We start from the raw sequence: 26721 nt of genomic DNA, 5'->3' as shown, positions 1-26721 counted from the left end.
AACAAAAGCGCCGACGCACGGGTCTCACTTGAAGGAGTTTCTCCCGCTGACATTGTATTGATCAACTGTATTGACTCCGTCCTGCCTAAGCAGGGCGTGCGTGCACTCAGGAGCTGTATTAATTCTACCTTAATCCCAGATGATCACTCTGTTAAACTCTTGCACTATCAGTGAGGAGGCCTGTTTAAAGAAGATCACAAGATCCTGATGTGCACCTAACAGGCCTCAGAGTGAATAATCCCAGATGCAAACGTCGGACGCCCCGTCGGCTGCGTGTTGCTGAGCCAGCTTTGGCGGTTTGTGTGTCTTCTCAATCAACTGGACTCCGGCAGACCAAAGTTCTCAGTCCGTAGCCCCTTGAGGATACCGAGCGAACTCCACGGAGCTGCTGTCACAGCGACCGCAAGACGGCGGGGAAACACCCACCCACAGTGGCGGTTCAGACGGCGCTGTGGCGTTCCAGTTGCCCCCCGGGTGGCACATACCTGCGTGCCGCACAGCGCCGGCCCGCCCCAACGACACCTGGCTGCTGGAATACTCACGCCTTCCTTCCATCATTGCATTGCTTTTTATATTCCGTCGCAGTCATTTGGCAGACGCCTTTATCCAAAGCGACTCACAAATTCAAAATGTAACCGTCGAGCGGCGGGTTAAATTCACTATTGAATTCACTATTCACTAAATTCCCGAAACGATGGGCGTCCAGCTGAAGGAGGCGGGAACAGGAGCCGGCCTGGAGACGGGTTTCAGACGATGAAAGGGAGTGGATGAGTCCGATGGAGCAAGAGCCGCTCGGTTGCCGTGGGTGATGCATCTGCCAAGGACCAGAAGACAAGATTAAGTCTTGTCACGCTGAGATTGTGACAGTATATGACACGGTGTGTGTGTGTGTGTATGTGTGTGTGTGCATTGAGAGCAAGAATCAAACCTCTTCTTCTCAGCGTTGCCTTTTGTAGCCAGGCAAACTGTCATTGTATGTCCTGTGCAGTTTCCAGCCTAACATCCTCCTTCTCTCCAACGTCTGCTTTGGTAGGTCTCACCATGGTGCTGCAGGAGAACCACGGGATAAACATAAACGTGGGGGTTCCATCGTCTCCACATAATAGAACACATGTAAGAACGCCGCTTGCATCACCCGACGTGCGCTTATCTCGGACACCTCGCCGCGCACGGCTCCGCGTTTAAATCCGCCGGATGATCCGGCGTATGAGAGGGAATTGCACCCATCCATCAGAAAATGGTATTTTTCAAAGAAAAAAAAAAAAAAAAAAAAACATTTCTGAGAAATGCGCCTGTTGCTTCCAGGCAGAGTTCAATAACAGTGGTGTCTCTGTTGTTAAGTAGAGCTGCAGCCCAGAGGCCGGCCGCTCCGCTCGCTTCGCCCCAGCAGAAAGACTCAAAATAGGAGCATAACTCGGGCTTGAAATACGTCTACCGGTGACTGGAAAGATCACTATTCCGTGTTTTTGTCCGTTTGATTGAGGTCCGCGGAGAAACGGAGATTTAGGAAATAAAGTGGACGACTTCCAAGAGCTATGTCTGTGTATGAAATGCTGACTGGAAGCCGTTCCAGAACGTAACTCAGCTGGAAATCGATGCTTCGTGGTTTCCTGCTTTGGTTCAAGGCAAAAAAACAAAACAAAAGAAGAATGTGTTTTAATTCGCACACTTTTTCACTGTTTCATCATCAATCAGGTGATAGCTTGAAACAACACAATAAAGGGGGCATCGATTTCCACAAGTCTCAGTTAAAAAAAAAAAAAAAAAAAAACAGCAAGTAAGCACATTCACCGGGTCGACCCGGAAGCCAGGTTTGTGTTCGGCGGCAGTTACAAGCACTAGTCAAATTCGGCATTTGTCCACGTCAGCCCTTCTGGGAAAGGTATTCATCGGGTTATCTGCCCTTCTGTGGAATCCATCATGGCTCCGGGTCGGCCGCCGAGCGTCATCGCTTTGTAGAGAATAATTGGGCCATTGTGTCCTCGGTGGGTGATCGCACCCGCGTCCTCCTCCTTCCGTGCAAACGCACAAATTGTGTCGCCGGCGTCGAATCAAACCGCCGCATTTCCGTTTGCGACGGCAAACGTGAAGCCCGGGCTATTGGTACGCAGCAGGCACACAGCCGGTGAGCTGGAAGTCCCTGATAGCGTCCGTGGTTTGGCTCTTTGTTGATAGTGCTTGACTCCATTTATTCCTTGCTGTTGTCTATCCATCTCTTTTATCAGTTACAGCAAGAGGAGGCGACACACCTTCAAGTAGAGTTATCAGTGAGATGTAATTTCGCCAGCGCTCCAGAAATAATTGATTTTTATTTATCTTTTTTGACACAACTTCTTCTCTTGTTATATATCTGTTTTCCGAGCCACGGCGAGAGGGCGACGGCCGGTCATAATTAGTACTTCTTAATAAGACCCTTTATTTCCCATGGATATAATGCCATTAAACGTTAAAGCCCTTTTAAAGCAGCGCTTTGTTGTACCAGAAACCGGTTTAATGCATGAAAATGTTTCCTCCGACCGGTTGGAAGCGCAGGGATTCAAATAATAAAAACTTTTGTCCGTTCACAGTATTCAATCTGAATACAATGATTAGACTTTATATTAGGCTACTACAATATTAAGTGCGGCAGTAAAGCAAAGCCAGAAACCGTTGTTTTTCAAAATAAGGTCCGAGAGGTCGAATGAAAAAACTAATTCATTTGTTCAAGAAATAATTTTCTTTGCGAACCCTCACCAGATGATCCGCGGACCGAGAATAAAGACTTCACCGACGTTGTCGAACCGTTGTCAACCATCGGGTCATGGCAGAGGGTGGTTGACCACCGACGGGTAGCAGGAGACTAGAAGAAGGCGGTTAATTGTCATTCACTCGTCGTTCGAGGCTGGAATGTACATTTCCACTGACTGCTTGCATTATCAATAGCGAGCGTGCATCATTTCATTTAATGCTGTTTATTTTTTCTTTCCACTACATATGTTTGTGTACTGTATGCGTGCGTAATCGTGCTTCCTCCCCCCTCAGCGCTCGTGGGAATCCAAGATAACCAAAAAGCTGAGCGCTCCCTCCAGTCTGGGCAAGTTCAGACCGGCCGTGGGCCAGTGCTGCCACCGCTGCAACCCAGATAGTTTGGTGAGTCCGCTGTGCACGGAGGCCCCGCTTCACTTTTTAAATGATAAAAAAAATACAAACAGGAGCACAAATTATCATTTGGCTGAAATGATTCCACGGCGTAATGTGTAAACTGAGCCACGCCGCTGACTCGGAGGGGCTGCGACGCATCTGTGCGCGTCCCTTTCAGACGGGCCGGCGACAGCCTTTTCTGCCGAGTCGCAGGCGGAATAATACCATCTGCTATTACGCTTTCGTGCACTTTTCGGAAAACGGCGAGGCATAATATTTCCGGCGTGAAAGCGCTGGTAAAAGAGCCCGTGTTCCCGCTGAGAGACGCTGAGTGATCGCCATTGTATTTATCATTTTTGTATCACATGTAGCGCCATTGTTTATTGATATTTACATTGTTCTAATCAGCCACGGCGGCAGGATGCTGACGTCACGTGTCTTTTTTGTCTCTTTCAAACAAACACTCCTTTGTCGTCGATGCTCGATAACGACACCGGAGGCGCTTGTCCGTGTCCGTTCTGCTTTCCCGACAGCACGGGTTCGGACAGAGCTTTCCCCTCGGCTTCCGGAACCTCCTGAGGATGGATGAGACACACACCAGGTGGGGATGACCCTGATGGAACTCGGGAAAAACCCAAAGTGAAACGCTGGCGGCGCACGCCGTTGGCCTCCTCCGTCACGGGTGTCGTCGTCCTCCCCCCCGCAGGTTCAGAGGGTGGCTGGTGCGAAGGCTCCGCTGTGTGCTGTTCATGAGCGGCTGCCGGGTTCACCCGAGTCCTGCCCGCCGCCGGACGGAGAGAGTCTGCCACGACGACAGGTAGCCGGGCGGACGGGAGACCAGCCGGGAGGAAATAAATGACGTGCGCTGAAAAGGGGAGGAGGCGCAAAGTAACCGGGACAAAAAATAGGGCTATCGCTGTGTTTGCGGTAAACGAAGAGAAACGGGATCATGCGAGACCGTCGACACACATTCTTCACGACTCCGTTGTTTCCTTTCCTCGGCTGTAATTGTGTTTAACCTTTATTTAACCTCTTCGCTCGCTCACACATGTTGTTGTCGTCTTAGTGGAAGGAGGCTGTTTGTGTGTTTGCTGCACAAAAGGCGCCTTTTGCTGCACTAAGCCTGCTGTCCTGTGACTGTTTCAGAGTGAAGGAGGTTCTCACAGCGGAGCTCAAAGCACCCGCGGGCCGAGTCAGCCCAGGGCAGCGCCGCCGCCTTCCATCCCTCCTCCCATTAATTAACACCTGCATCTCCCCCGTCCTTCTGCGGTCCGTGCCGTCATCTCACACTTCTCAGACTCGGCTCTCTGCCCACTTAACGCGCACACACACACACACGCACGCACGCACACACACACACACACACACACACACACGCGCACACACACACCTATGATGAAACAGGCCCTTCCTACATGTGCATCTAATGGCCGCTTACTTCTGCGGATGCCCGTCCAATATTACGGTGCTCCTTGAAACAATCTGCTGTGCTGATGCTTCGTAAAAGTCATCGGCGTGTGATTGGAAAAGCCCCAAAGACCGCCTGCTAATTGTCATAAACAAACAAAGCAGTCGTCGTGAAGAGAAACATAAAGAAATCCGACCTGGCCGATTGAGTTTTGCTCGCTTGTTAGTTCACTAATTATACAAGCGTCAGCCGGGGTTGCAAACGATTCATTTCATGACTTTTATGATGCTTTTATATAATTTTACTTTCACTGCTTTTGGAAAGACCAGTCTCGAATATTTACTGAAGTTCATCCTGTTGGAGCCAAAGTGGACTTCAACATAGAAAAAACCCCAAATACTGTTTGCGTGAAATCTGACCTTTTATCAGACATTTGTTTCCAATGCCATGCGAAGTAAGAAAAGCGGCGTGAGCAAAATGGAAAACAGAAGCGTGGCTCACGCTCGGCGCTCCCTCTCGTCTACGGCCCGGCTTCCTCTCCATCTCCGCTGTCACCCTCACCCCCTCCGTCCTGCTTCCTCCCTGCGTCATCACTTTCTCCCCTCCGCGGCCCCCGTCTCCCGCTTTGTCTTCCTCAGATCTACTTCATTTGCATGTTGTCACACTCCATCTTCACTTTCCTAAATCTCCTTCTCCGCGGACAGGGAGATATTGGCGTCCGTTTTCCATTAGCTCCGCCGCCGTCCGGCCGTTATCGGCCCGTGTTCCGCCTTATCTCCCGCCATTGATGTGTTTTCTCCTCCTTCCGATGTGCGTCCCCACCTCTGGGCTCCTCACCAGATGCGTGGGCTGGGTGTTGCTGAAGATGTTGTCTGGCGTCTTCGCCGGCGTTCAGGTGGACCTGAGCCATCTCCCGGCTCTGCGCCGGGCCTCGAAGGAGGTACGAGGGCACGAACGCACACAAAATCCCTTACGATGTTCAACTATTGGACGTTCCTCCTGACTTGTAACCCGGCAGGTGTCAGCCTCTCCTGGGATCTATGAAAGGACGTGAAATGAGTTCGACTGGCCAAACCGTAAAAACAATTCAGACGACCTCCTTCCGGCGTGAGCTCGTGTGGAACGACATTTTGAGAATGAGACGAGATGAGAACAACTTTATTTATCCCGAAGGAAGTTGTTGTGCCAGAGTTTCAAGCAATAACATAACAGTAATAGATAATAGTAGGAAGGAGGGAGAATAAGAAATACAATGAAATGTAAATGGTCTTAACTGTTTTAAGGTCTTAACTACAAAGATTTGAAGATTAATTCATCGGCTCGTCCGGTCAAAGACTTTGCAGATCGGCTTTAACTTAGCGTCCCGTGGTCCATCGCGTCTTGACTCCAGAGATGCCGACATGAGGTCCAGCGCCTCGGCGTAACAAGGGAGTAAAGACGCGCGACAAAGCAGCCGGCGTTCTCGCCGAGGAAGTGTTTGATTTCCCTGCCGTGGCTTTGAGCGGCTACCGAGCGGAGTGGACAGCGGCAGCCAGTTTCACGCCGCGGCCCGGCGTGCTCAATCACACGCTTCTTCCAAAGTCGAGGGCCGAGCAGAGAAGAATGGAGCTCTTGTTTACCTCGGGAGAATCGGTGTGACGGCGGCGGCCTCTGGCCGACATACAGCCACTTAGAGAGGGACCTCCTCCTGTCTGGGGCTTTGCCCTCGACTCCGGGTTACTGGAGTTTCAGTATTACCAGGTTGTCCGGCTGTGTTTGTATGCTAGCGTTTCCTCAACAGCCTTGTCCGCCGGTGCTATCTCCCGTGTCTCGGGGTTCATTCTGTGGTTGATTAAAAGAAAGAGAAATGTTCCGCACGGCCCGCCGTCGTGTCACATGATGAACGGTTGTTTGGAAAAAGCGGTTTTAATCTGAAGTTATTTATGTGCTCCGCCTCAGGGGTCTCTGCTGATCTACGTTCATGCGCGTCAGAGCGCCGTGGATTGCGCTCTCATTCCTTTGGTCCTCCTCTGCCACAATCTCAGGGTTCCATACACCCTTTGCCCCGTCCCCGTCCGCACCACGCTCTTGAGGTACGTACGTTCGCGTGCACGCCCGCGGTAAGGCGACCCCTGCAAATCGCTGGCTTGCACCCATCATTCTCAGCTCTACGTTTTTGGATTTTGGTGAAGCGGGTCCGGTTTGGTGCCTCACAGATGTTCCTGTGACCGTAGGTGGGTCCTGCAGAGGACGGGCGTGGTCCTGCTGCCGCGGAGCGCGCTTGCCGAGCAGGAGGCGGAAACGGACCGTCTCTACTCCGCCCTCATGACCGCCGTGAGTTCCGACTTGGGAGTCCGATGTGATTTGTGCTTTGGATTATCTTCTGGTGTGGGGTCCCTCAGACGAACCCTCGTACCCCTTCGTATCCCTTCCCACCCGCCCTGTGCTCCTTCCCTCCAGGCCAGGTAGTCCGACGTTACACCGATGACTCTCAGCTCTACATCTCCTCCAAGCCCGCTTCCGCTCTTCTACCTTCCGTCCTCGTGGAGATCAGGTTTTTCCAAGTTGTCCTTGCGGGTGCCGCCTCACCATAGTTTATCCTTCAGCATTGACTCCTGCATCCCTCCTTCCACTCGGGTTGAGACTCTGAGTTTCATCCCGGACAGAACATTGTGTCTCCGCTGCCGTATCCGTCATGTCAGTTTACGATAGGAATAGGCTCCGCCCCCTCCTCGCGGACCTTCCGGTCTCAGCTCCTGGGAAGATCTTCTGTCAGGTCCCTCTGCAAACTCCAGCTGGGACCATAACCGGGACCCCCTGGAGACCGTGTCCCCCCAGTCCTTCAGAAGCTCCACATCCCTTCTGCTCTGCAGGTCTTCATCCACGACTCAGCCGGTCACTCCCTCCGCCCGCCTTAGTATTATGGGATGTGTCTCTGGTCAAACTCTAAACCCGTCCGATCAAACCTGCTTCCTCGCTGTCATCTTCATTCCAGCCGCTGCAAAACTTTTCAAATCCTTTTGGCTTTTTTCTGTTACTTCTTGCACGGAGACTGACGTGTCTTCATTTCCTCTGAAAGCCAACCAGAACTGTCTTACAAAAGCTATGTGATATCTGAAGTCAGAGTCATACAGCCCCTTCCAAAAATCTGATTTTCAGCAAACTAAAGCCAAATATAATTATGGCGAGAAGGTTGGACGATCACCAAAAGCTGGAGCTCGACGAGACTTTATCGGAAATTCAATGAAATATCGATGTGTCTGTGATTTTTTTCACAAAGTATTAACAATTCATGTTTCATGTGCGCGTTGGCCAAGATGGATAATGAGCTAATGCAGGCCAATAGGTATGAGCGGGCCCAACCATCAGATGGCATATTTCATGTGCTCGCCATCTCCACTGCAGTTCCACGCATGCAAACTCTGCCTTCGCCGGCAGGGATGTTTCAGCTTCAGCTCCACGCGTCCTTTCCTCCGACTCACCAACCCAAAAACATCCTCCCGGGCCGGATGGGCTCGGCTCCTCATTAGCCGCACCGCCGAAAACCCTCAGAACAATCATTTCGCTAATGGAGGAAGACGAAGCGGCAGACATGAGCGGCTCGGACCTGCCGTCGTCTAAGATGGCGGGATCGGGAGACGGAAGCCGGCCTTTTAATTCTCGCTGGTGGGGTCGGTTCCTTTCATACTTAGGTTGTGTCGCATCTCAACAAACTCCTTGTCTTATCGCCGCGGGAACAGCACCTGTTTTCCTGTTGTGTTGGTCAACTCGCTGCCCTCTCTGACCTGACTTTGTGTGCTTAATTTATTATCCCTAACTCTTTCTCCTCAATAAATGTTGGGACTCTGTATTGCTTGGTGCCGGTCTGACTGAAGACGCTCGTCTTTGACAGTCACTGGCTTTATAGAGATCAACATTTGACGATGCGGCTTAATGAAGTGTCTCGGTCGGACATAATTCAGCAATCTACAGCCACAAGCCAAGATAAAACCGGTTGTTTACGTCCCGGGCGGTAGTATTTGTATTTTCCTTCATGTTGGCCATTTGTGTTCGTAAGCACGGGGTGTGTGTGAGAAGGCAGCGCTGCGTATTGGTCGTATTTCAATGTTAATAGACCTTTATTGTTTATTGAGTGTAGGTCTGCTTAGCTGCTCTTCAATGGTAATTGAATTTTGTTAGTCTGCGAGGGGAAAGCGGTTCTCCGGGCCGGGGAACATCCCCCCTCTCACTGGCAGCCCTTCCCCTCCACGCCGCCCGAGTGCCCCTTTGAAATAAATCGCGTCTCGGATCGCTCAGACCTTTGTGTCGGCCGTCTCCTCAGCTGATCCCTGAGCTGCTGCGTGAGGGCCAAGACCTGAGCCTGGGCGTCTCCGGCCAGCCCGGCGGAGGCGGCCGGTGGCTGGCTCGCATCACCCGGCTCATCAGAGAGGGAGCCGTCGCTGACGTCAGCCTGGTGCCCGTGGGCATCTCCTACGACCGGGTGCCTCTGACTGACACACAGGTGAGCACACACACACACACACACACACACACTCGAAATTAAGCACCGTCTGCGACCAGAATGTGCACCCAAGTTCATCTAAGTTGGAGGAGAATGGCAGAACGGAGCTGATGATTATTCCTTACAACTTTGCGGCGGCTCGCTGTCGTTTGTCGCCGAGATAAGATTTGCATTTAATTTTCCTGAAGCGACACCGATTGCCGTTACTCACCCGGAGACAACACCGAGCACAGGCTGCTACTAACATTTCCAGAAGAGGAGCCTCGCCTCTTTTCGTTGCGGTTGAGAAAAAATGCGCGGGTAGCACATGTACCACGTGCACGCGCTGATTCCGCTGCGGATATAACCTCCCCCCGGAGGTGAAGCCGCTGTACATACAAATGCAGTGTTTGTGTTGCATGTCTTCACAGATCGGCTTTGGTTCTGTGTTTCGGTGGCTCTTCTCCCGCCTCCGGAGGAAACCAGAAGGAAGCGTGAGGATCCACTTCGCCCGGCCTTTTTCTCTCAAGGTGCGCGGCTCGGCGAGCCGCCCGTCGCCCGTGGAACGGAGGTCGTGTTCTCCGAGAACGAAGCCGCGTTCCCGCCCACTCACTGCAACCTCTCCTGACCGGGGGGCCTTAATGGACCCGTCGTCATTCTTTACTCTTTCCAAAATCAATGCGTCACTCGCTTTCAACGAGCTTTTTCCCTCTAGTCTATTTCATCGTTCTCTCCGATCACACAAAACATGCGCACCTATTAGTGTAATGTGTAACGACAAGGCGGTGGAAGTTTCTACACGAGAGCCGCTGGTATTCCAGTGTGTTTGGTTCGAGGTCAAAATCCAAAATAAAAATCCGTCCCGAGCTTCGCTCTGATCCCCACACATTGGAAGACCCGCGGACCCGAGTGTTTCTTTGAAAAGACGACAATCGGGCAAACTTTTAATAGGAGAGCGTATTATTCATGCATCGAAGAGGAAATGATATGCCTGCTTTTTGGGGAGGACGGGGGTTTTCACCTCAAAACAATTCTAGTCATTCCCCCACAGCTCGCATATGCAGAACAGGACTGAGGGAACCTTCGATCGCACATCTCTCACATGCTTCGGCACGAAACTCCCTTTCTCCGTAGCTCTTTCTCATGAGTCCGTATGCATGAGAGCCAGACGTGTAAATTGCTATTCTGTGCTCCCGCGGCTCACGTTATACACCAGCCTGTCGGGAAGGTTCTGTTGGTGTCATAAACCATGTCATGTTTGGAGGACTGACACTTTAAATGGATGCTAACACAGTTCCGCATTTCCACTTTACATTTTTGCAGCTAGCTTAGACTCACAGATACAACTTTGTTGCATTTTTATTGTGCACATGTCGGTAATACCGTGTGTGTGCATGCGTGCGTGTGTGTGTGTTTATGTGTGTGTGTGTGTGTGTGTGTGTGTGTGTGTGTGTGTGTGTGTGTGTGTAGGAGATGTGTGAGTCGGGGAGGTGCAGAATAGATGAATGGCGCCCTCTACAGGACTTGTTGCTGCCCGTTGTCACCGACAGCAGGTAACGAACCATTCTGTCCACGACAGTATTCACGCTCAGGAATATTGTGAATATTTCACAGAGATTTGTGCGCTTTGGATCGGGTTTTATCTAAAGAGCTGTGAAATTGAAAAGCTGTGGGTTTTTTTTTCTTCTTAAGTTGAAGATAAACTTCTCTCTAAATCTCCAGTCTGGCACTGATTTGATGCAAGCTCTGATGAGTTTCCATCCTCTTAGACTTGGTCCAATTACCATCAACATGACACAATCTGCTAGTAAAAAAGACAACCGCGAGTAAATAACGGCCCCGCTCTGTCTCTGCTAGGCTCCCGACAAATAAAGTGGCTTCAACCTTCCTTTTTCATAATTTGCACGAGACGGCTGGTTTGAGAAAAACAGCGTGAGTGAAGGAGATGGCGAGCAAAAAGATAAGAGGAGATGATAAAGGGTTAGCTGGATTTTTTTTTTTTTTCTTTTATCAGCATGCAACTTGTATCACTCATTGAGTCGTGGGGGTTTTCATCTCTCCATCTTTAATAAGCCCTGGTACCCCGTCATACCCATGCTGATTTCATGATGTGTTTCTCATGTATTAAAAAAGGCGCGGGAAATGAGAGGCTTCGCATGCAGCTGTTTTTTGAGGTCCGCAAACTCACCGTGCATTTTTAATTCATTTCTATTTTTTACAAAGGTGATCGATGTCTGCAGGACCGGTGTGTGTGTGTGTGTGTGTGTGTGTGTTTGCGCAGACAGAGATATGACATACACCACTGTGAATTCCGTGCACACGTTGGCAGTGATGATAATTGAGTAACTCATTACTTCTGCTTAACCTCAGATAAGAGGCTCATAAAATGTAACCCATGTAGAGCCTTCTGTCGTCAGGATCGCTCCGTGCCGGTAAAGTAACCGGGTGAATCGCCGCTGTCGCTGCAAGTCAGTCACAAAAGCCTATAGAGTCTTTACCACAAAGTATTAGGATATCAGAGAGCGAAGCCTCATTGTCTGGCGACGGAAAAACTTATGGTGAAAAATCATACAAACAAAGCGTTGTTTACTGCAACGCATCCTGGTGGCACTGTGCGTGCGTGACCTCCAGCTCGACCTTCTGAAGTGATCTGACACGTCTGTCGGCAAACAACAACCGGTCGTCTCGGAGCATCGCAAAGGGACATCGTTTATTATGCCCGTGGAGTTTTGTTCTTAGCACCAGGCTCGCCTTTTCTCCAGGGTTCTCTCCATGTATCTGCCTGGTAAAGAGCTGCCGGCCAGTGTTCTGTTGCTGTTTGACGTACCAAAGGTAGTTTACCGTCTCACAGTAAGATTAACGTGAGCTCTTTCTACATTAGGGCAACCAACCTTCTCTGCAGGGTGACATCTCTGACGTGCTAATTGATAAGAAGCGACGACTCAAAATGGAGTGGGTCAACTGACGGTTCTTGTTTGCGCTGCCTCTTCGTCCCCAGCGCGGTCGGTCGGAGGAGGACGTCGTGGCTGCTGCCCTCTCATTACGGGTCTGAAATTACAGAGGCGGCTCATTCAGAGAGGGACCTCAGCATCGCCATTATCTCCCACCTCATCTTCTGTAGGTCCCGGGTTCTTTCCCCCGCCCGGTCCTCAATTAGCCTTCACACATTTGAATGGCTTCATGTTTTAATCGTGCTCTGATTTTGGCCACGCGTCTCCTCTGTCCCAGCGACAACCAGCTGCATGGCAGTGATGTCCACCGGTCTGCTGTCCAGCCTGTTGCTTCACAAACGAAAGAAGGTGCGCGTCGTCCCTCTAAATGTGCCCTCATGTTTTCCGACTCCTCCAAGGATCCCTCCGTTATCCAGGAGGCTCGTAAACAGAATTGCTTTTGTTTGTTGACTCATTAGTGCGACTGTGATTTGCTGAGTCTTTCCGGCGAATGATGAACACGACGTTTTCCGTATTTTCCTCCGGCAGGGCGTGAGTCTGTCCGTACTGTGTCGTGATGTGGCCTGGCTGACCGAGGAGCTCTTGTTGAGGAACAAAGACGTGGGCTTCGGCGGGGGCTTGGAGGACGTGGTGCTGCATTCCCTCTCCCTGCTGGCCCCTGAACTCATCATAGCCAAACTGCCATCCAGGTTGTTTTTTGTCTTGGGGAAAAAATAGCACCGCAAACATTTCTTCAGCCTTTTCTTCCCTTTGGTTTCCTCCTCCTCCCACCAGGGAACACTCCTTCATATTCCCCCGTCCTTCTCTCGCCGCCACGCTCAAACTCCACCGCCTGGCCCAAGTGGTGACGCACGCCTTCATCCTGGAAGCCGTCGGTGGTGAGCGACTTTTCCTGAACGCATTTTGACCAGTTGAGAGATCTTCTCCCGAACGTTCACGCTCACAAGTCATCTTGAGACGTTCTGAAGGCTTCTCTGTTCCGTGGGAGGTCTTGGCAGCGGCTCTGGTTGTTGGCATGAGCGTATGGAAAATCAGTATAAAACATATTCAAGTTTTCCTACTTAATATTCAACGGTTCAAACACAGGGAACAGTGAGTGCCTGGATGCGTTTTATGTAACACCAGTCGTCAGCAGCAATGCACTTACTCTCTTGGGGGCGGCGCAGCGCCGGAGGTGCAGCAACTGGTACAACATTCGCGGTTGGATTCCCGGCTCCTCCTCGTGTGAGCGAGACCCCGAACCCCTAACGGCTCCCCCTTGCAGCGCACTGCTCAGGGTTCACCCGTCATGGGTTCCTGCCGGAGAACCAATTTCCCCACGAGGGATTAATAAAGAATAGATTATGATCATAATTATTATTACAATTAGTATGAGCCATGAAAGTAGATGCGAGAAGAGTGATGGATGCTAGAAGAGTGATGGGAAGATGGAAAGAGTACTTTGAAGAGCTGATGAATGTGGAAAATGAAAGAGAGGCAAGGGTAGAAGAGGGGACTATTGTAGACCACAAAGTAGCACAAATTAGTAAAAGTGAAGTGAGGAAGGCATTGAAGAGGATGAAGAGTGGAAAAGCAGTTGGTCCTGATGATATACCTGTGGAGGTGTAGAAGTGTCTAGGAGAGGCAGCGGTAGATTTTCTGACTAGATTATTCAACAGGATTTTAGAGAGTGAGAAGATGCCTGAAGAATGGAGGCAAAGTGTGATGGTGCCAATTTTTAAGAATAAAGGGGATGTGCAGAACTGTGGCAACTATAGAGGGATTAAGTTGATGAGCCATACAATGAAGTTATGGGAAAGAGTAGTGGAAACTACACTGAGAGCAGAAGTCAGCATCTGTGAACAGCAGTATGGCTTCATGCCTAGGAAGAGTACTACAGATGCAGTATTTGCGTTGAGAATGCTAATAGAAAAGTACAGAGAAGGCCAGAGGGAGTTACATTGTGTTTTTGTAGACCTAGAAAAAGCATATGACAGGGTGCCAAGAGAGGAGCTCTGGTATTGTATGAGGAAGTCTGGAGTGGCAGAGTATGCCAGTCTGGTGCAGGACATGTATGCTCGCTGTGAGACAGTGGTGCATTGTGCTGTAAGGGTAACAGAGAAGTTCAAGGTGGAGGTGGGACTCCATCAGGGATCAGCTCTGAGCCCCTTCTTGTTCGCAATGGTGATGGATAGGCTGACAGATGAGGTGAGACAGGAATCCCCATGGATCATGACGTTTGCAGATGACATTGTGATCTGTAGTGAGAGCAGACAACAGGTAGAGGAGCATCTAGAGAGGTGGAGGTATGCTCTGGAAAGGAGAGGAATGAAAGTTAGTCGCAGCAAGACAGAATATATGTGTGTGAATGAGAGGAACTCGGGTGGAACGGTGAGGCTACAGGGAGTGGAGATCAAGAAGCTGGAGGATTTCAGGTACTTGGAGTCAACAGTCCAGAGTGTGGAAAAGAGGTGAAGAGACGGGTCCAAGCAGGTTGGAATGGGTGGAGAAAAGTGTCAGGGGTACCAAGAGATAGAAGACTTTCAGCCAGAATGAAAGGAAAGGTGTACAAGACAGTGGTGAGACCAGCGATGATGTTTGGACTAGAAACTGTTCCAATGACCAAAAGACAGCAGGCAGAACTAGAGGTTGCAGAGATGAAGATGTTGAGGTTCTCTTTGGGAGTGACCAGGATGGAGAGGATCAGGAATGAGTCTATCAGAGGAACAGCACTTGTTAGATGTTTTGGAGAGAAGGTCAGAGAAGCCAGACTGAGATGGTTGGGTCATGGACAGAGGAGGGATAGAGAATATATTGGTAGACGGATGCTGGAGTTGGAGCTGCCAGGCAAGAGGTCTGGAGGAAGACCAAAGAGAAGGTTTATGGACATAGTGAGAGAGGATATGAAGGTAGTTGGTGTGAGAGAGGAGGATCCAGAGAATAGGGTTAGATGGAGAAAGTTGACTCGCTGTGGCGACGCCTGAAGGGAAAAGCCGAAAGAAGAAGAAGAAGAAGAGTATGAGCCATGATCCTCCGGTTTCCCGCGAGTGGAAGAGGTGCGGGGATCCACGTGCAAACACCTGCTGAAGCAGAAGGAAACAGCAGCTCCAGCATGTAGCGTCTTCACGACGGCCCACCGTCAATCAGAAGTATTTACTATTGTGGTGCTTGTGGCTGAAGTGGCGCTCCAGTGTGGACCTCGGCTCGCACGCCCTGATGTTTCCAGATGTTTGGTGCGACACATCTGTGTTTTCACTGCGGGATGCTTTTGCAGGTCGCTCATTATTTTGCCTCGAGATTGACGTTTGTGTTAACCGGCACTCGGAGCACCGAGCCAGATCATCTCCTCAGGGACACTCAGCTGCCTCTGCGCGCCGCCACAGAAGATCTAAAACCAAGCCATTGAGATCTTTTTGCTGTTCAGCTTTCACCTTTAATGCCGACAAAGAATTTTTCATAATAGGGTAAAGTGGCCTCATCAAATTGAAAAGTTAAAATGTGAAAAAGAGGGAACGCACCTGTGAGGTCAGCGGCACCAAAGCCCCGGAAGACAGCAAAAGTGGATAATTCGCAAATTAGAATAAAATATCTCCGTCATTACCGAGGAGGAAAGTGAATTATTGTCAAGAAGTCCGCAATCAGAAGACGTTCCCGTCAAATGAAGAGAAATGGGGTTTTTGACAAGGCGAACACCACCGGGAACACGGAGATGAGAACGGGGAGGACAGACGAGTCGAGGTTTGACGTCTCGTTCTTGGACGGACGGACGGACGCCGGATGAATATGAAGAGAAAAGTGTGGGGAGAAGAGAAGGTCGTGATCTGAAGCGTCCAGCATCATCCGTCAAACACTGCGGAGGGGAGGAATGAGTGACTGCCGACGGCAGGGGTCAGTGATGGTGTGACGGCTGAAGACTGCGGCGGGATCCGGCGTGAAGGCCGCGGGGCTGCCGATGAGATACCATGAATAGTGATGGCTTCATTCAACATGTATGGCGCCGGTTCACGAGGCCAAGCTACGAGAAGAGAAAGACAGAAGAAAAGCCGCTGCTTTCTAAATCCGGACCTGACTGCGAATGCCCGAATATCAGGTCATGGAGGAAGTCCGCCGCACGTTTGGAGAATATCCAGCAAACCCGAGCAAAGCCGAGCGTTTTTCAGGTTTATAACAGCCGAAATGCCGCCGCTTGAATCGTTCAAAGAAGTACGATTACTAGCGTCACGAAAATACATGCCTGGAATCACAGCGGCGTATTAGACATTTGAACAACAAGGGAAATAAAGCAAACGGAAGAAATGGACCCAAAAATCACACGGAAGTAGTAAAAGCTCATCATACCATGAAACACACCGCGGGGCGGTGTTTGGGAGCGCAGCATCATACATATATATATAAATATAGATGAGTCGTGCACGGTAATCAGCCCCGACCCAGCCCTCGTGCACTGATCTGTTGACTCAGCGGCACCCAGATGTGTTCTGTCACTTTGCCAGATCACGTTAATCGGCAGAGGGGGATGAAATTAGAGCCCCCAGTCAGCGGCGTTGGAGGAGGTGAAAAGTAATAATGGTGTTTTGAAGTACAGGAAGCTACTTTGCCGTTGGAAAAATGTCTCTGTTCCTGCATGATTCATTAGTTCTGCATGACTTATTTTGGTGGTGAAGGAAATGAAGGTGGTGAGCGGCGAACTACGTTGGGCTATGAGCATCATTTAGCCGCTCAGCCCCTCAGCTACTCATCATGACGCATTTGGCTTTATTAAAGCGCTGATGTGTTGTCGCAGCGCGCCAAATAACGGGCCGTGAATAAAAAATATATTGGGGGATTATTTAAGTCAGATAGTTCCCAGGTTAGCTGCCGCCTGCTTTGCACCGCCTTACAGGTGTCTTTGGGGAAATGAAAACATTTGCACGAAGTCGGGGTTCGTCACAGTCTCTGGCAAACGCCCCGCCGACGCTTCAGCTGGAAATACAGTCTGAACCCGTGGAAGACACGGAGCTCTGAGGCCACAGGGTTGAGCCGTGTCGAGCAAACATAAGGCTTACAAGTGAAAGGGACACCGGGACGCGAGAAAACCCCTGGTAGTTCGGCGTTAGAGGTGCAGCTTTTACTATGAAGAACTGGCGCTCACTTATTTCAAGATGTCGTTTTCCCCTTTGGCGCCGAACCCGTGAGACGATGCAGGTGTGCGTCTGTCCTTAGCGTGTGCCGTGTCAGCCATGCTGTGCGAGGAGGCGGGCGGCGGCGGGAAGACGGACGCCGTCGAGGGAGACGGGGTCGAAGGTCACGCCGAGTTTGATCCGGTCCTCTGCCACGACGAGCTGATGGAAAGAACCCTGCAGCTCTGCCAGCTCCTGCCTCCGGGCTTCATACCGGTGAGTTTGGATTCACGTCTGGTCGGGCGGAGGTTTCATGGAGCCGAACAGCCGCCGCCTCTTCCTCCAGCACAGAGAGCTTCTGGATTGTGTGGGCGTGCACGTGCACGTGTTACGTCTGAACGGAGCTCCTCCGTCAGGCCAACTTGGAGGCAGAAACGCTCCTCTCTCCTCCCTTTGCTCACCTTTCACTTTGGCGGCGTCTCTTTGCCGTCCGTTCCGCTGTCGTCCCTGTTTCTCACCCCGCCGGCGCTCCTGCTCTGGCTCTGCATCCCGTCTCCGCTGCAGGTCGTCCACGCGCTCCCTGCGCTCCGTCACCTTCCTCCCTCTCCGCTGCTCGGATGCCGCGGAGCTGTTTGCGCCGCCGCCGCCGCCGCCTGGAATGTGACCTTCTCCCGGTCTTCTCCCCGCAGCCCTGCCAGACCCCCCAGTGCTTTGCCCTGGACGCTGTGGACAGTCTGCTGTGCTGCGGCATCCTGATCCTGGAAGAAGTAAGACACATTCACACCACCGGTAAAAATGGCAGCCTACTTCTCTGACACCCCTAAGGATTCGAAGGGCGTAGTGTCATATGTATGTGTTATTTTGCTGTCGAAGGCGAAGCTCGGTAGTGGGCAAAAACAACAACAATAAATAAGAAGCATATTTTTGCAACGAGACGTAGAAAGTGCAAAGAAACGCAAACCGCGTGAGCGGGATGTGCAAGTCGAAGTGCAAATGTAAACGGTCGTGTCCGCCAGACGCGCCAGCGGAGAAAGTGCAGAATGACGTCTGAAGTGTCGAGTGCAGCTTTGAGTGTTCAAACTCACCAACTCACTTGCATTTGTGCAGGATAAACAGCTGCAGGGTTCTGCTGATTCTCTAGCGTGGAACCACTGCTGCGGCCGTGCGCCCGGAGACCCAGCGCCGCCGTTTATTTCCCCCCCGGACAAATTCTGAGATACGAGCGCTGTGTTTTCGATCCGTACCTGTAATCGTATCCGGACGGAGATTACTGGAGGTGTGAAAACTCCCCCGAGTTTGTTAAAGCGAACCGCTGGGTGTTTAAATGACTCGGTGTGTTTCAATGGCACCGACGAATGCGGCGTATTTACCGCGGATCAGTCATTTCATAACAAATATGAGATATACTGTAATTTTGCCAGCCCTGATCCAGCTTATTGAATCAAGTGCATTATTTATACCAGGCAATGATGTGGGGCCTTACATAAACGGTAATCTGTTCAGTTATTTATTTCCTTTAATGCTGTACCAGCCACTGGTTCTGATTGGAAGAATCCAAGATTCACTGCGTGTTTGCTTTGCTGCCTGGCTGTAGCAGCCTGGATTGTTGTGTTTTCCATACACATATCTATATATATATCTATCTATATCTATATATATCTATATATATATAGATAGATAGGCCCTAAGCTTTATTTGTTGGATGAAATAAGAACAGATTATGCTCATTGACAAATGCAGTCCAAGACAGTGGTGAGAAACATGGCCTAGAAACACTGACAATGAGTTTATCAGAGGAACAGCACATGTGAGATGTTTTGGGGAGAAGATCAGAGAAGCCAGGCTGAGATGGTTGCGTCATGGACAGAGGAGGCAGAGTGCATCTGCTGCTGCCTATTTATCGGTGGATCTTTTCGCCGGCCTGGTTCTTCCCCTCCATCCAGGTCCCCAGACCCGCCCCGATCTGTGACTCCTGGCAGAGGGACGACGTGCTGAAGTGGACCGCCGCTGACGACCCCGACCTGGGCGACTCCGACTCCCAGCGAGACCGGCGTTCCTACAAGGTAGAAGCAGCGCCGGGCCGTTTGCCTTCTCCGCCCGTCGGGGTTCATATGACGAGAAAACGCTCTGTAGTGATTTGTCCCACAGGGAAATTGTACTTAGATTATTCCAGAAACGCCTTCCCATGCGGATCTGGGGTACAACTCCACCTCCGTCTCCACACACATGAGTGCCGTGACCTCGATGACAATTATTAGCTTGTGTGTGTGTGTGTGTGTGTGTGTGTGTGTGTGTGTGTGTGTGTGTGTGTGTTAGCTTCAAAGAAGAATGGTTAAAGAAGCGGCACAGCTATCATATGTGACTTTTCAAAAGCAGCTAACAGACGTATGAGGTGCACAAACACTGGAGGTGTGTTAGTCGGTCACTCTGCAACGCCTGCTGGAGCAGCAGGTCCACACAAACCAAAGCACCCCGACCTCCAACGGGCACCTTTTCTTCTTTCAAAGACAGGAAAATGCACCAAAAGAGGGCCTAATCTATTATTTAAATGCACAGTGAGTAATTCAGCTCCTGATATCTGTTTCTCTCCTAAATATTTTCTTAGCTAAAGGTCACGCAGACACCCGCTGTGCAGTTCTTGCCTCACAAAGCCCTTAATGCATTCAGGACTCGTCCCAGCGGAGGGTTTGAAGGTTTGAAGGTTCTCCTCTGAGGTCTCAGCCCGCCTATCCGTCCACGTGGCCGGATCGTGTCCGACATGGGAAGCACCGCGCGGTGGCGGGCAGGTGCGGTTTCCAACGTGCGCACCATTCTGTCCAGCTCCCTGAGCGAAGTAATGCTTGACGTGTGTGTGTGTGTTCCCGGTGTGCACACACGCCTCGCGGCCGGCCGGCCGGCCGTCGGGTTGGAAGGACCCCGGCACGCTTCAGGACCAGTTTGCGGTGAATGTTGTATGAAGAAAGAGTCCACGTGGAAGGCCTTTACTTTGGAATAGGTTTCCTGAATGGGAGATGAATCCTCCAGGGCCGTCGGCTCAGATGAAGTCGCCGCCTCCGGCTGCAAGTCGGAGCCCCGTTGCTCGTGCGTCCCGGAGCGCCGCGGGACGTTCCTGTTGAATGTGTGTTATTTGGCCTGTGTGTGCATGCGACTGTTCTCTAAAAGTATTTTCAGTGGGCAGCAGAGCAGAAAAACACAGCGTATCAGGGAGGGATCGATAGATCATTGATGCTCAGCAACAACAGAACACCTCCACAGCCGGCATTGACTCTTCCCCTTCCCCTCATCCATTATAGATACCCCTTCTATTTTCACCCCCGAGCCTGCAAAGGTTCAGTCGCGCTCTCTAAATACGCTCCGAAACCAGCCTCTCCTGCCGAGCCTTCGGCTTTCCAGCTTTACAGTCTGAACATGGTTGCTTTGAGTATTCTGCCTCAGATGGGCTTTTGCTTATCGGCTGAACATTCCTCATCTTCCCCATCAGCAGCCATCTCTGCTTTGAACCCACACATCAATTAACCGAAGCGCATTTGCAGGGTGAGAAGAAGCGGAGGTTGAAGATGTTGTGCCGAAGCAGGACGACCAACGCTCGTCAGCGGGCCCCTTTTCTCTTCGGTCAACTCACTTCTGCCTTTAAGACCGAGGAAACGGTCCGAGAATAACTGAGTTTGTCATGAAACCCTGTTGTGAGTGTGTTTGCGCGAATGCACAGACAGACTCCCGCGTCCGCCTTCGTGGAGAGGGACAATGAAATATTTTCTCCTTCCTGTTGGAAGTAGCATTTCATAACCATTCATGGCGGCGGCAGGAGGAGTCCAAGGCACACGGGCCGAAGCGAAGCCAACAGGAAGGCCTTGGCTCCACCACAGAAAGACAGTGATAGATTGACCAAAGCTCAGGTGATCACGCCCGCGGATGGCTTCGCATCTGACCGACATGACTTCCACGTCCGTTGCCCCCGAGGTTCTGTTCTCTCGTGGAAAACAATCATGGTGTCTGGGCTGCCGTGGTCAGGCAGAGGTCCGTCACGGTTCCAGAGATGTTGCAGCATAAAGAGTAACTCGTGTACAAAGTCAGTGTGTGAGGCTCTGCGGAAACCGAGCCGGTCCGTACGTCAGCCGGGGTTTGAGAGGGACCTGAGGGACCTGAGGGACCTGAGGTGGAAACCTCCAGGAGACCCGATAGAACAGCGGTCCCCGACCTTTTTATCACCGCGGACCAGTAAACGCTGGACAACTTTACTGCGGCCGGGGGTGCAGTACACGTAGATTGTTTGTATTGCAACTATAATAATAAACCACTGTGATGAATCCACTGTGGGGATCCGGATCCACCCTTTGAAAAGAAACTCTCCGCCTGATGTCTGGTTTTTACTGGTTTTACTAACTTGTGGGTTACATTTTTGGCGCTCAAGTGACCAAGATGTTAGAGAGAGATTCCGGTCATTTTTCAAAATGAAGATTGTTCAGGCTCAGATAATAAATCCAATGGAAATAATTGATTATTTGTTGTTCGACCCGGCACCAATCGATCCACGGACCGGTACCAGTACTGGTCCGCGGCTCAGGGACCACTGAGATAGAACACTCACCTACAGAGTTAAATAAAAAAGAAAAGCTGTATCTGCACCTCGTCCTGGAACCGGTGGGTCCGGTGGGTCCGGCTGACCCGCACTTCTCACGACGAGTTCATTGAGGCGGGAAACGCTATTTGGTTCCTGACCTCCCTCACGCCGCCCTTCTGCCTCCGTCTCCCCAGATAAGCCGGCCCAGTCAGTGTCCTGAGATGCTCCTCTACCTCTGCAGCATGCTAGCTGGACATCTGAGGAGCCTCTGCTGGACCGCTGCAGCGCTGGACCACATACACACACCTTTACCAGGTGAGTGCGACCATTTCGGCCTTTTTCTTCGGCAACGCAACCTTTTTGAAATATTCCCGCCCGCCCAGCGGTCCCGCAGAGGCACAGAAGGTTTGAATCGGACAGGCGAGGCTTTGCACCGTCGCTACGATCTATAACGGCGGCTTCTCAGCCGTGGAAAGGAAAAACGGACTCCAAACAACTGAACCGTTGCGAAGAACGTCTTCCGAGTGCAGCGCCGTTTGCGTTTGACACGTTAGACTCAAGCATTTGTAAAAATGTGTTTTGAACCGCACGGTGATCAAACTGTCTGACAAACCGAGCTGAGAAACAGCCTCGACCCGCCGAAGCGTCTCAGAGAGGAAACACAGCTGACACTGCGCTGGGAGAGGCAGAGGAGGAGGGAGGCTCCATCAAACTTACCACTTTATCTTTAATGACCTGCTTTTGTTGAAGTGTTTTATGCATTTTTAAAGAAATATAAAAAACATCCCCGACTCAAATGTAAATGTGCCGTATCAGATGGGCTGGACTGACAGGGAGCGTTCACGGATCTGGTCAACGCATGTCCCGGGAGGTCCTGGGAGGAACACGTTCTCGGAGGGATTTTCAGTTATTCTTTCACGACGTACACGTTTTGTCCCGCACTCCGAGGGTCCGAGCGCTCGGAGCCCGGCTCGGCCGTGGGCGGATCCGTCGCGGGCCCGCATCATTCACCCTCTCGTTCCCACGGCACGGAGGCAAACATTCATATTCCACGTAGACGTACAACCATTCATGTGTGTGAACAGTTGAAGGTGTGTGTTTTCTGCGCAGAAAGCACAGGTCTAGTACCCTTTTGTATAATAATAATAGAACAGGAACATGAAAAAGTCAAACTGAATCACAGAAAACCCTCAGCTTCTCTTTCTTGCTCCACTAGAAGTTTGGTGCCGCAGTGGTCGATGCCTCCGCCGGCGCAGACCAGATCCTTATACAATCTGCCGGCTCACGGAGAAAATCCAAACAAAGAAAATGAATGTTTTGTGTTTTTTTTTGTAACCTCCGGCAGCGGTGGGCTTCTGCGTGGCGCTGGATTACAAATAATTCACATCCCATCAGTCAAGTGAACTCTTATGTGTTCTTGCATATGCGTCGGTGCTATTTTGAGCCCCCCGGTGGAATCTGCCTTAAATAAAAGTTGAAGCCTGTTGGTGATATCGACGGACCGTCCCGACCCGCTTCCGGCTCAATGATCTCAGCTGATTTTTGAATGCCTTCCCTCCTACAGAGGCAGAGCTTGTGGATCAGATCCGGTCCCATCTGTGCAACAAAGCAAATGAGAAGAAAAGGCATTTTGGTGAGCATCACCTCCGTCGCTGGCTAAAAGCATGTACACACACACACACACACACACAGTTACACATGCGAACCCTTTCTGTGCCAAACCTTGTAAAGCCGGCCGTCGACTGGTCATGTGTCGTAACTCGTCGGCCCGGAGCCCAGTAGAAATTTTCATAAAACCCCTGCAAGACAATAAGAATGAACCGAATGGCAGCCCTCAATAACACGCCGCATAAAAATTCTATTAGTCCCACTGGTAATGGCTTTGTTCTGTTATCCTGACCTGGTTTTCTATATTGGATATCTGCCTGTTCTTTTGATTCATGTCCGCCTTTGTGTCGTATCTCACAGAGAGCTGTTCAGAGGAGGCTGCACGCGCCGCAGTTAGGACACTAATAGACCTGGACGTGAGTGACAGCCTTTATTTCTATACCTGTGTGTGTGTGTGTGTGTGTGTGTGTGTGTGTGTGTGTGTGTGTGTGTGTGTGTGTGTGTGTGTCAGAGGACAATCCAAGCTCGACTTGGGCCTGAAAATAAAGGTGGAAAGAAACTCCACAAAGTTTGGTCCGGTCATGAAGCCCGTCCCAGAGGTCAGTGCTGATCCTCCACCGCAGCCGGTTCTTCTTCTGCTCCAGCCTGAGTTTATTGAGGGACGTTTGAATCTGAATCTCATGCCTGGCAGAGACGGAGTGACGTTCCAGGAATGACGCGGATCTCTTTTTCCGCATTTAACGTAAACACCCGCCACTCGAGGCTCCTTCAAATTACAGGAAATTACAATTGAATTTATCAAGCTCTTATTCTTCAAGAACATTTGGAGCAGGCAGGTTAGAAGACGGTCCTTGTCGATATAAGCAGATGCGCACGTTTGCTCCCGGGATGATTATTAGGGGAAAGGTTCCTTTTGACGGGGAGAAGGTTGCACAATTTGATTTGCCACAAGTCCTTCAAACTTCTCATAAAACCGGACTTCTCTTACCATTAATAGTCGCGGATGATCGTGCTGGAAATGCTGACCATAAACCAGAGAGAGGGACTGGTGTCTTCAGGGTTTGTGTGGGGAGTCGGACGCCGCCCGCTTCATATTCTAATAAGGCCCCTTCCGCTCTGCTGCATCGCAGCTAATTTCATCTGACTTTCATATTTGCAGCCACGTGTGACTTTTGAATCCCATTTTTCTGATGTATTCGCAACCGAAGGCATCCTGGCAGCAACCGTTTGTTAGCGCTCTGGTTCGGTTACGCAGGGAGAGAATTCCTGACGCCCGTCATTGAAGTGCGGGACCGGTTTACCCTCAGCTGCTTTTCATTTCCAAACTTTCAGAACCTCGCCCTGCGTCTGTGCTTTTATCTTACCTGTAAGATGAGCGAGAAACTTTAGTCCACCGGTTTGGAGAAAAAAAAGAGCGCAGATCTTTGTTGTAGAAAACATCAGCGCGGAGAAACCGCAAACAAAAATCTGAATCGGTGTTTCCGATGTTTCCTCGGCCGCAGACTGTCCTCTGAGAGCGGAGGTGGTCCCGTGTGGAATCTCGCCACACCGACAGATTAAACGGGAACTTTGATGGGAGCCGATAAATGCTTCGTTTTCATCGTGCCGGATTATCAGGCCGCAGCAAATTTCCAAGGCCGCAACGTTGCGAGTGAGAGAGAGAGCGGCAAAAGTGCGTCGCGGTGCAGATCGGGAAGAATCCCGGCGTCCGTCGTCTCCGTCTGCTCCCCGCGTGCAACAAGCGGGAGAAGAGGTGAAAGCAGGACGGCCAGAGTGACGGCGGCGCCTCGTGAAGTTTTTGGCAAATGAGGACGGCAGCGTCTGCGGCGCCGTGTTTATCCACGCCGGCCCCTAAATCGACGGCCGGCCTCCCCCGCACACTATTTACTGCTTGGCCTTTTCACGGGGGACGTCTGTCCGCAGCCATCAGTCTGTGTCTGCACACAGACCTTTAAAAATAGAGCCTCATTGACCGACATATCGGCCGAGATCCCACGAGGCCGTAATTAACGTCCCCATCCAGGTCATCAGTCAGGGACGGCGGTTATCGGGCCGGTCGGGGCGTTCTGAGCCCTCCCGTGTTTCCTGAGCTCTCAGATGCCGAGCACAAATGAAACGGCGGCGGCGGCGGTGCACTTGTCAGAGAGACACGAGGCATTAGACGCCAAAGTTTCTCCTTTTGCATCATTATTTCACACCTTGAGGAGCAAATTAGGTCTTTTTTTTTCTTTGACGTTTGAAGTGCCGTCGCTCAACAAGCCCTTGTTTTCATTCATTTAAATACGTCAGCGTTCTTTCATCGCCTCGTGCTTAAAGTGCGTCTTTGCACTTTGAGAGAGCGACCTCACGCGCCGCCCGCCGACGAAGGACGCGCGATGAAAACACGTCGTCCTCGTGCGCGACCCAAATAACGCTCTCCTTTTTCTCCTCCAGGTCCTGTCGGAGGAGTGGCGGGAAGGAGACGCCGTCCTGAACGTCAGCTCTTTGTTCCAGTTGCCGGAGAACAGGGAGAAGCTGCGGCGCTTCATCTCTCAGTTCCTGTACAGTTGAGGCATTTGGGTGGAGGTCCGCCCCCGTCTGCGGGGCGCCGTCTGTTCACACGCCGGCGCCGTTTGGATTAATAGCGTGTAAAGTTTTCAGTGATGAGACACTGATTTTCAGTTGATCTTCAGTAATAGCATTAGCATAAAGCCACGGGAGGCCAGGCGTCTGACGTGGCCGTAATCAGCGGTTTCCTCCGTCTCCACGCCGCCAGGAATCCTGCTCGAGTTTGGTTTTAACCCGGTCCCGCTTTTAGTTTGCATTTCTCACACGCGCGCCGATTAATGTTAATTAACATGTACGCCGGCGATTAAACTGTTTGCACCCTCATTAGCGTCGAGGCCTGCGAGGGGAATCATCGCCGCCGGCCCGGCGGCACGACATGATCGCATTTCTTTCATTGGCGGCCGTTCATCACGCCGTCGCTCTCCTCTCCTTCCCGCCGCGCTGAGTCAGACCTTGGGAGTCCTGGTGACACTTAGATGCAGAAACAAATCAATGTCTCTGTTCAATGAGATTTATGTGTGGTCGGCTGGATAATATGGTGTTTATAGCTGCCTGATGGTGCAGCCGGCGGAGCACTACTGCCCCCTGGTGCTGAACTCCAGGAGGGAGCCTGGCTTGAAAGAACACCAGAACGCCGAAACCCAATCCCCTCCCGCGTTCCGGTCCGCCGCTCCGCACAAATGGAAGAAGAGCTAGAGTTGCGCCTCCTATGACACACCATCTGCTCAGTAGCAGCAGCAGCAATGGAAGCTCTACTCTTCACAGCCCCCGTCCGGTTTCAAATGTCAAATCAGATCAAACAGATTTGGTGTTTTGAGTACGTTGGAACATGAACGCTACTAATCCAGTCCGGCTGCCCGGTTTGGTCACATTTTTAAAGAAGAAAATGGAACAAATAATGTATGAAAAAATAGTCCATTATAAAAGAGAACATAAAGAAATAAAGCGACTGAAGAAGCGGGCAGCAAAGGAGATGGTGGAGCTAAACG

The 26721-nt window shown here is 51.0% G+C and overlaps 1 protein-coding gene across 1 annotated transcript; it reads left to right on the top strand.

Moving 5' to 3' along the window:
• The first annotated feature begins 851 nt into the window (after positions 1-851).
• gpat2 (glycerol-3-phosphate acyltransferase 2, mitochondrial) lies at positions 852-26494 on the top strand. Its single transcript, XM_086173820.1, is given in 22 exon segments — positions 852-1113; positions 3022-3129; positions 3654-3721; positions 3827-3937; positions 4267-4389; positions 5369-5468; positions 6467-6600; positions 6742-6841; positions 8829-9008; positions 9419-9517; positions 10458-10555; positions 11986-12104; positions 12216-12286; positions 12467-12627; positions 12713-12816; positions 17120-17292; positions 17706-17783; positions 18960-19079; positions 21772-21892; positions 23142-23210; positions 23546-23601; positions 25619-26494. Coding segments are annotated over 22 exon segments (2553 nt in total). The 5' UTR covers positions 852-870; the 3' UTR covers positions 25736-26494.
• The last annotated feature ends 227 nt before the right edge of the window (positions 26495-26721 follow it).

The sequence above is a fragment of the Fistularia commersonii genome, chromosome 26 (assembly GCF_037954325.1).
Source record: "Fistularia commersonii isolate RoL2024-O1a breed Wild chromosome 26, RoL_Fcom_v1.0, whole genome shotgun sequence".
NCBI classification, from domain to species: Eukaryota; Metazoa; Chordata; class Actinopteri; order Syngnathiformes; family Fistulariidae; genus Fistularia; species Fistularia commersonii.
This window is presented reverse-complemented; position numbering and strand designations above follow the sequence as displayed.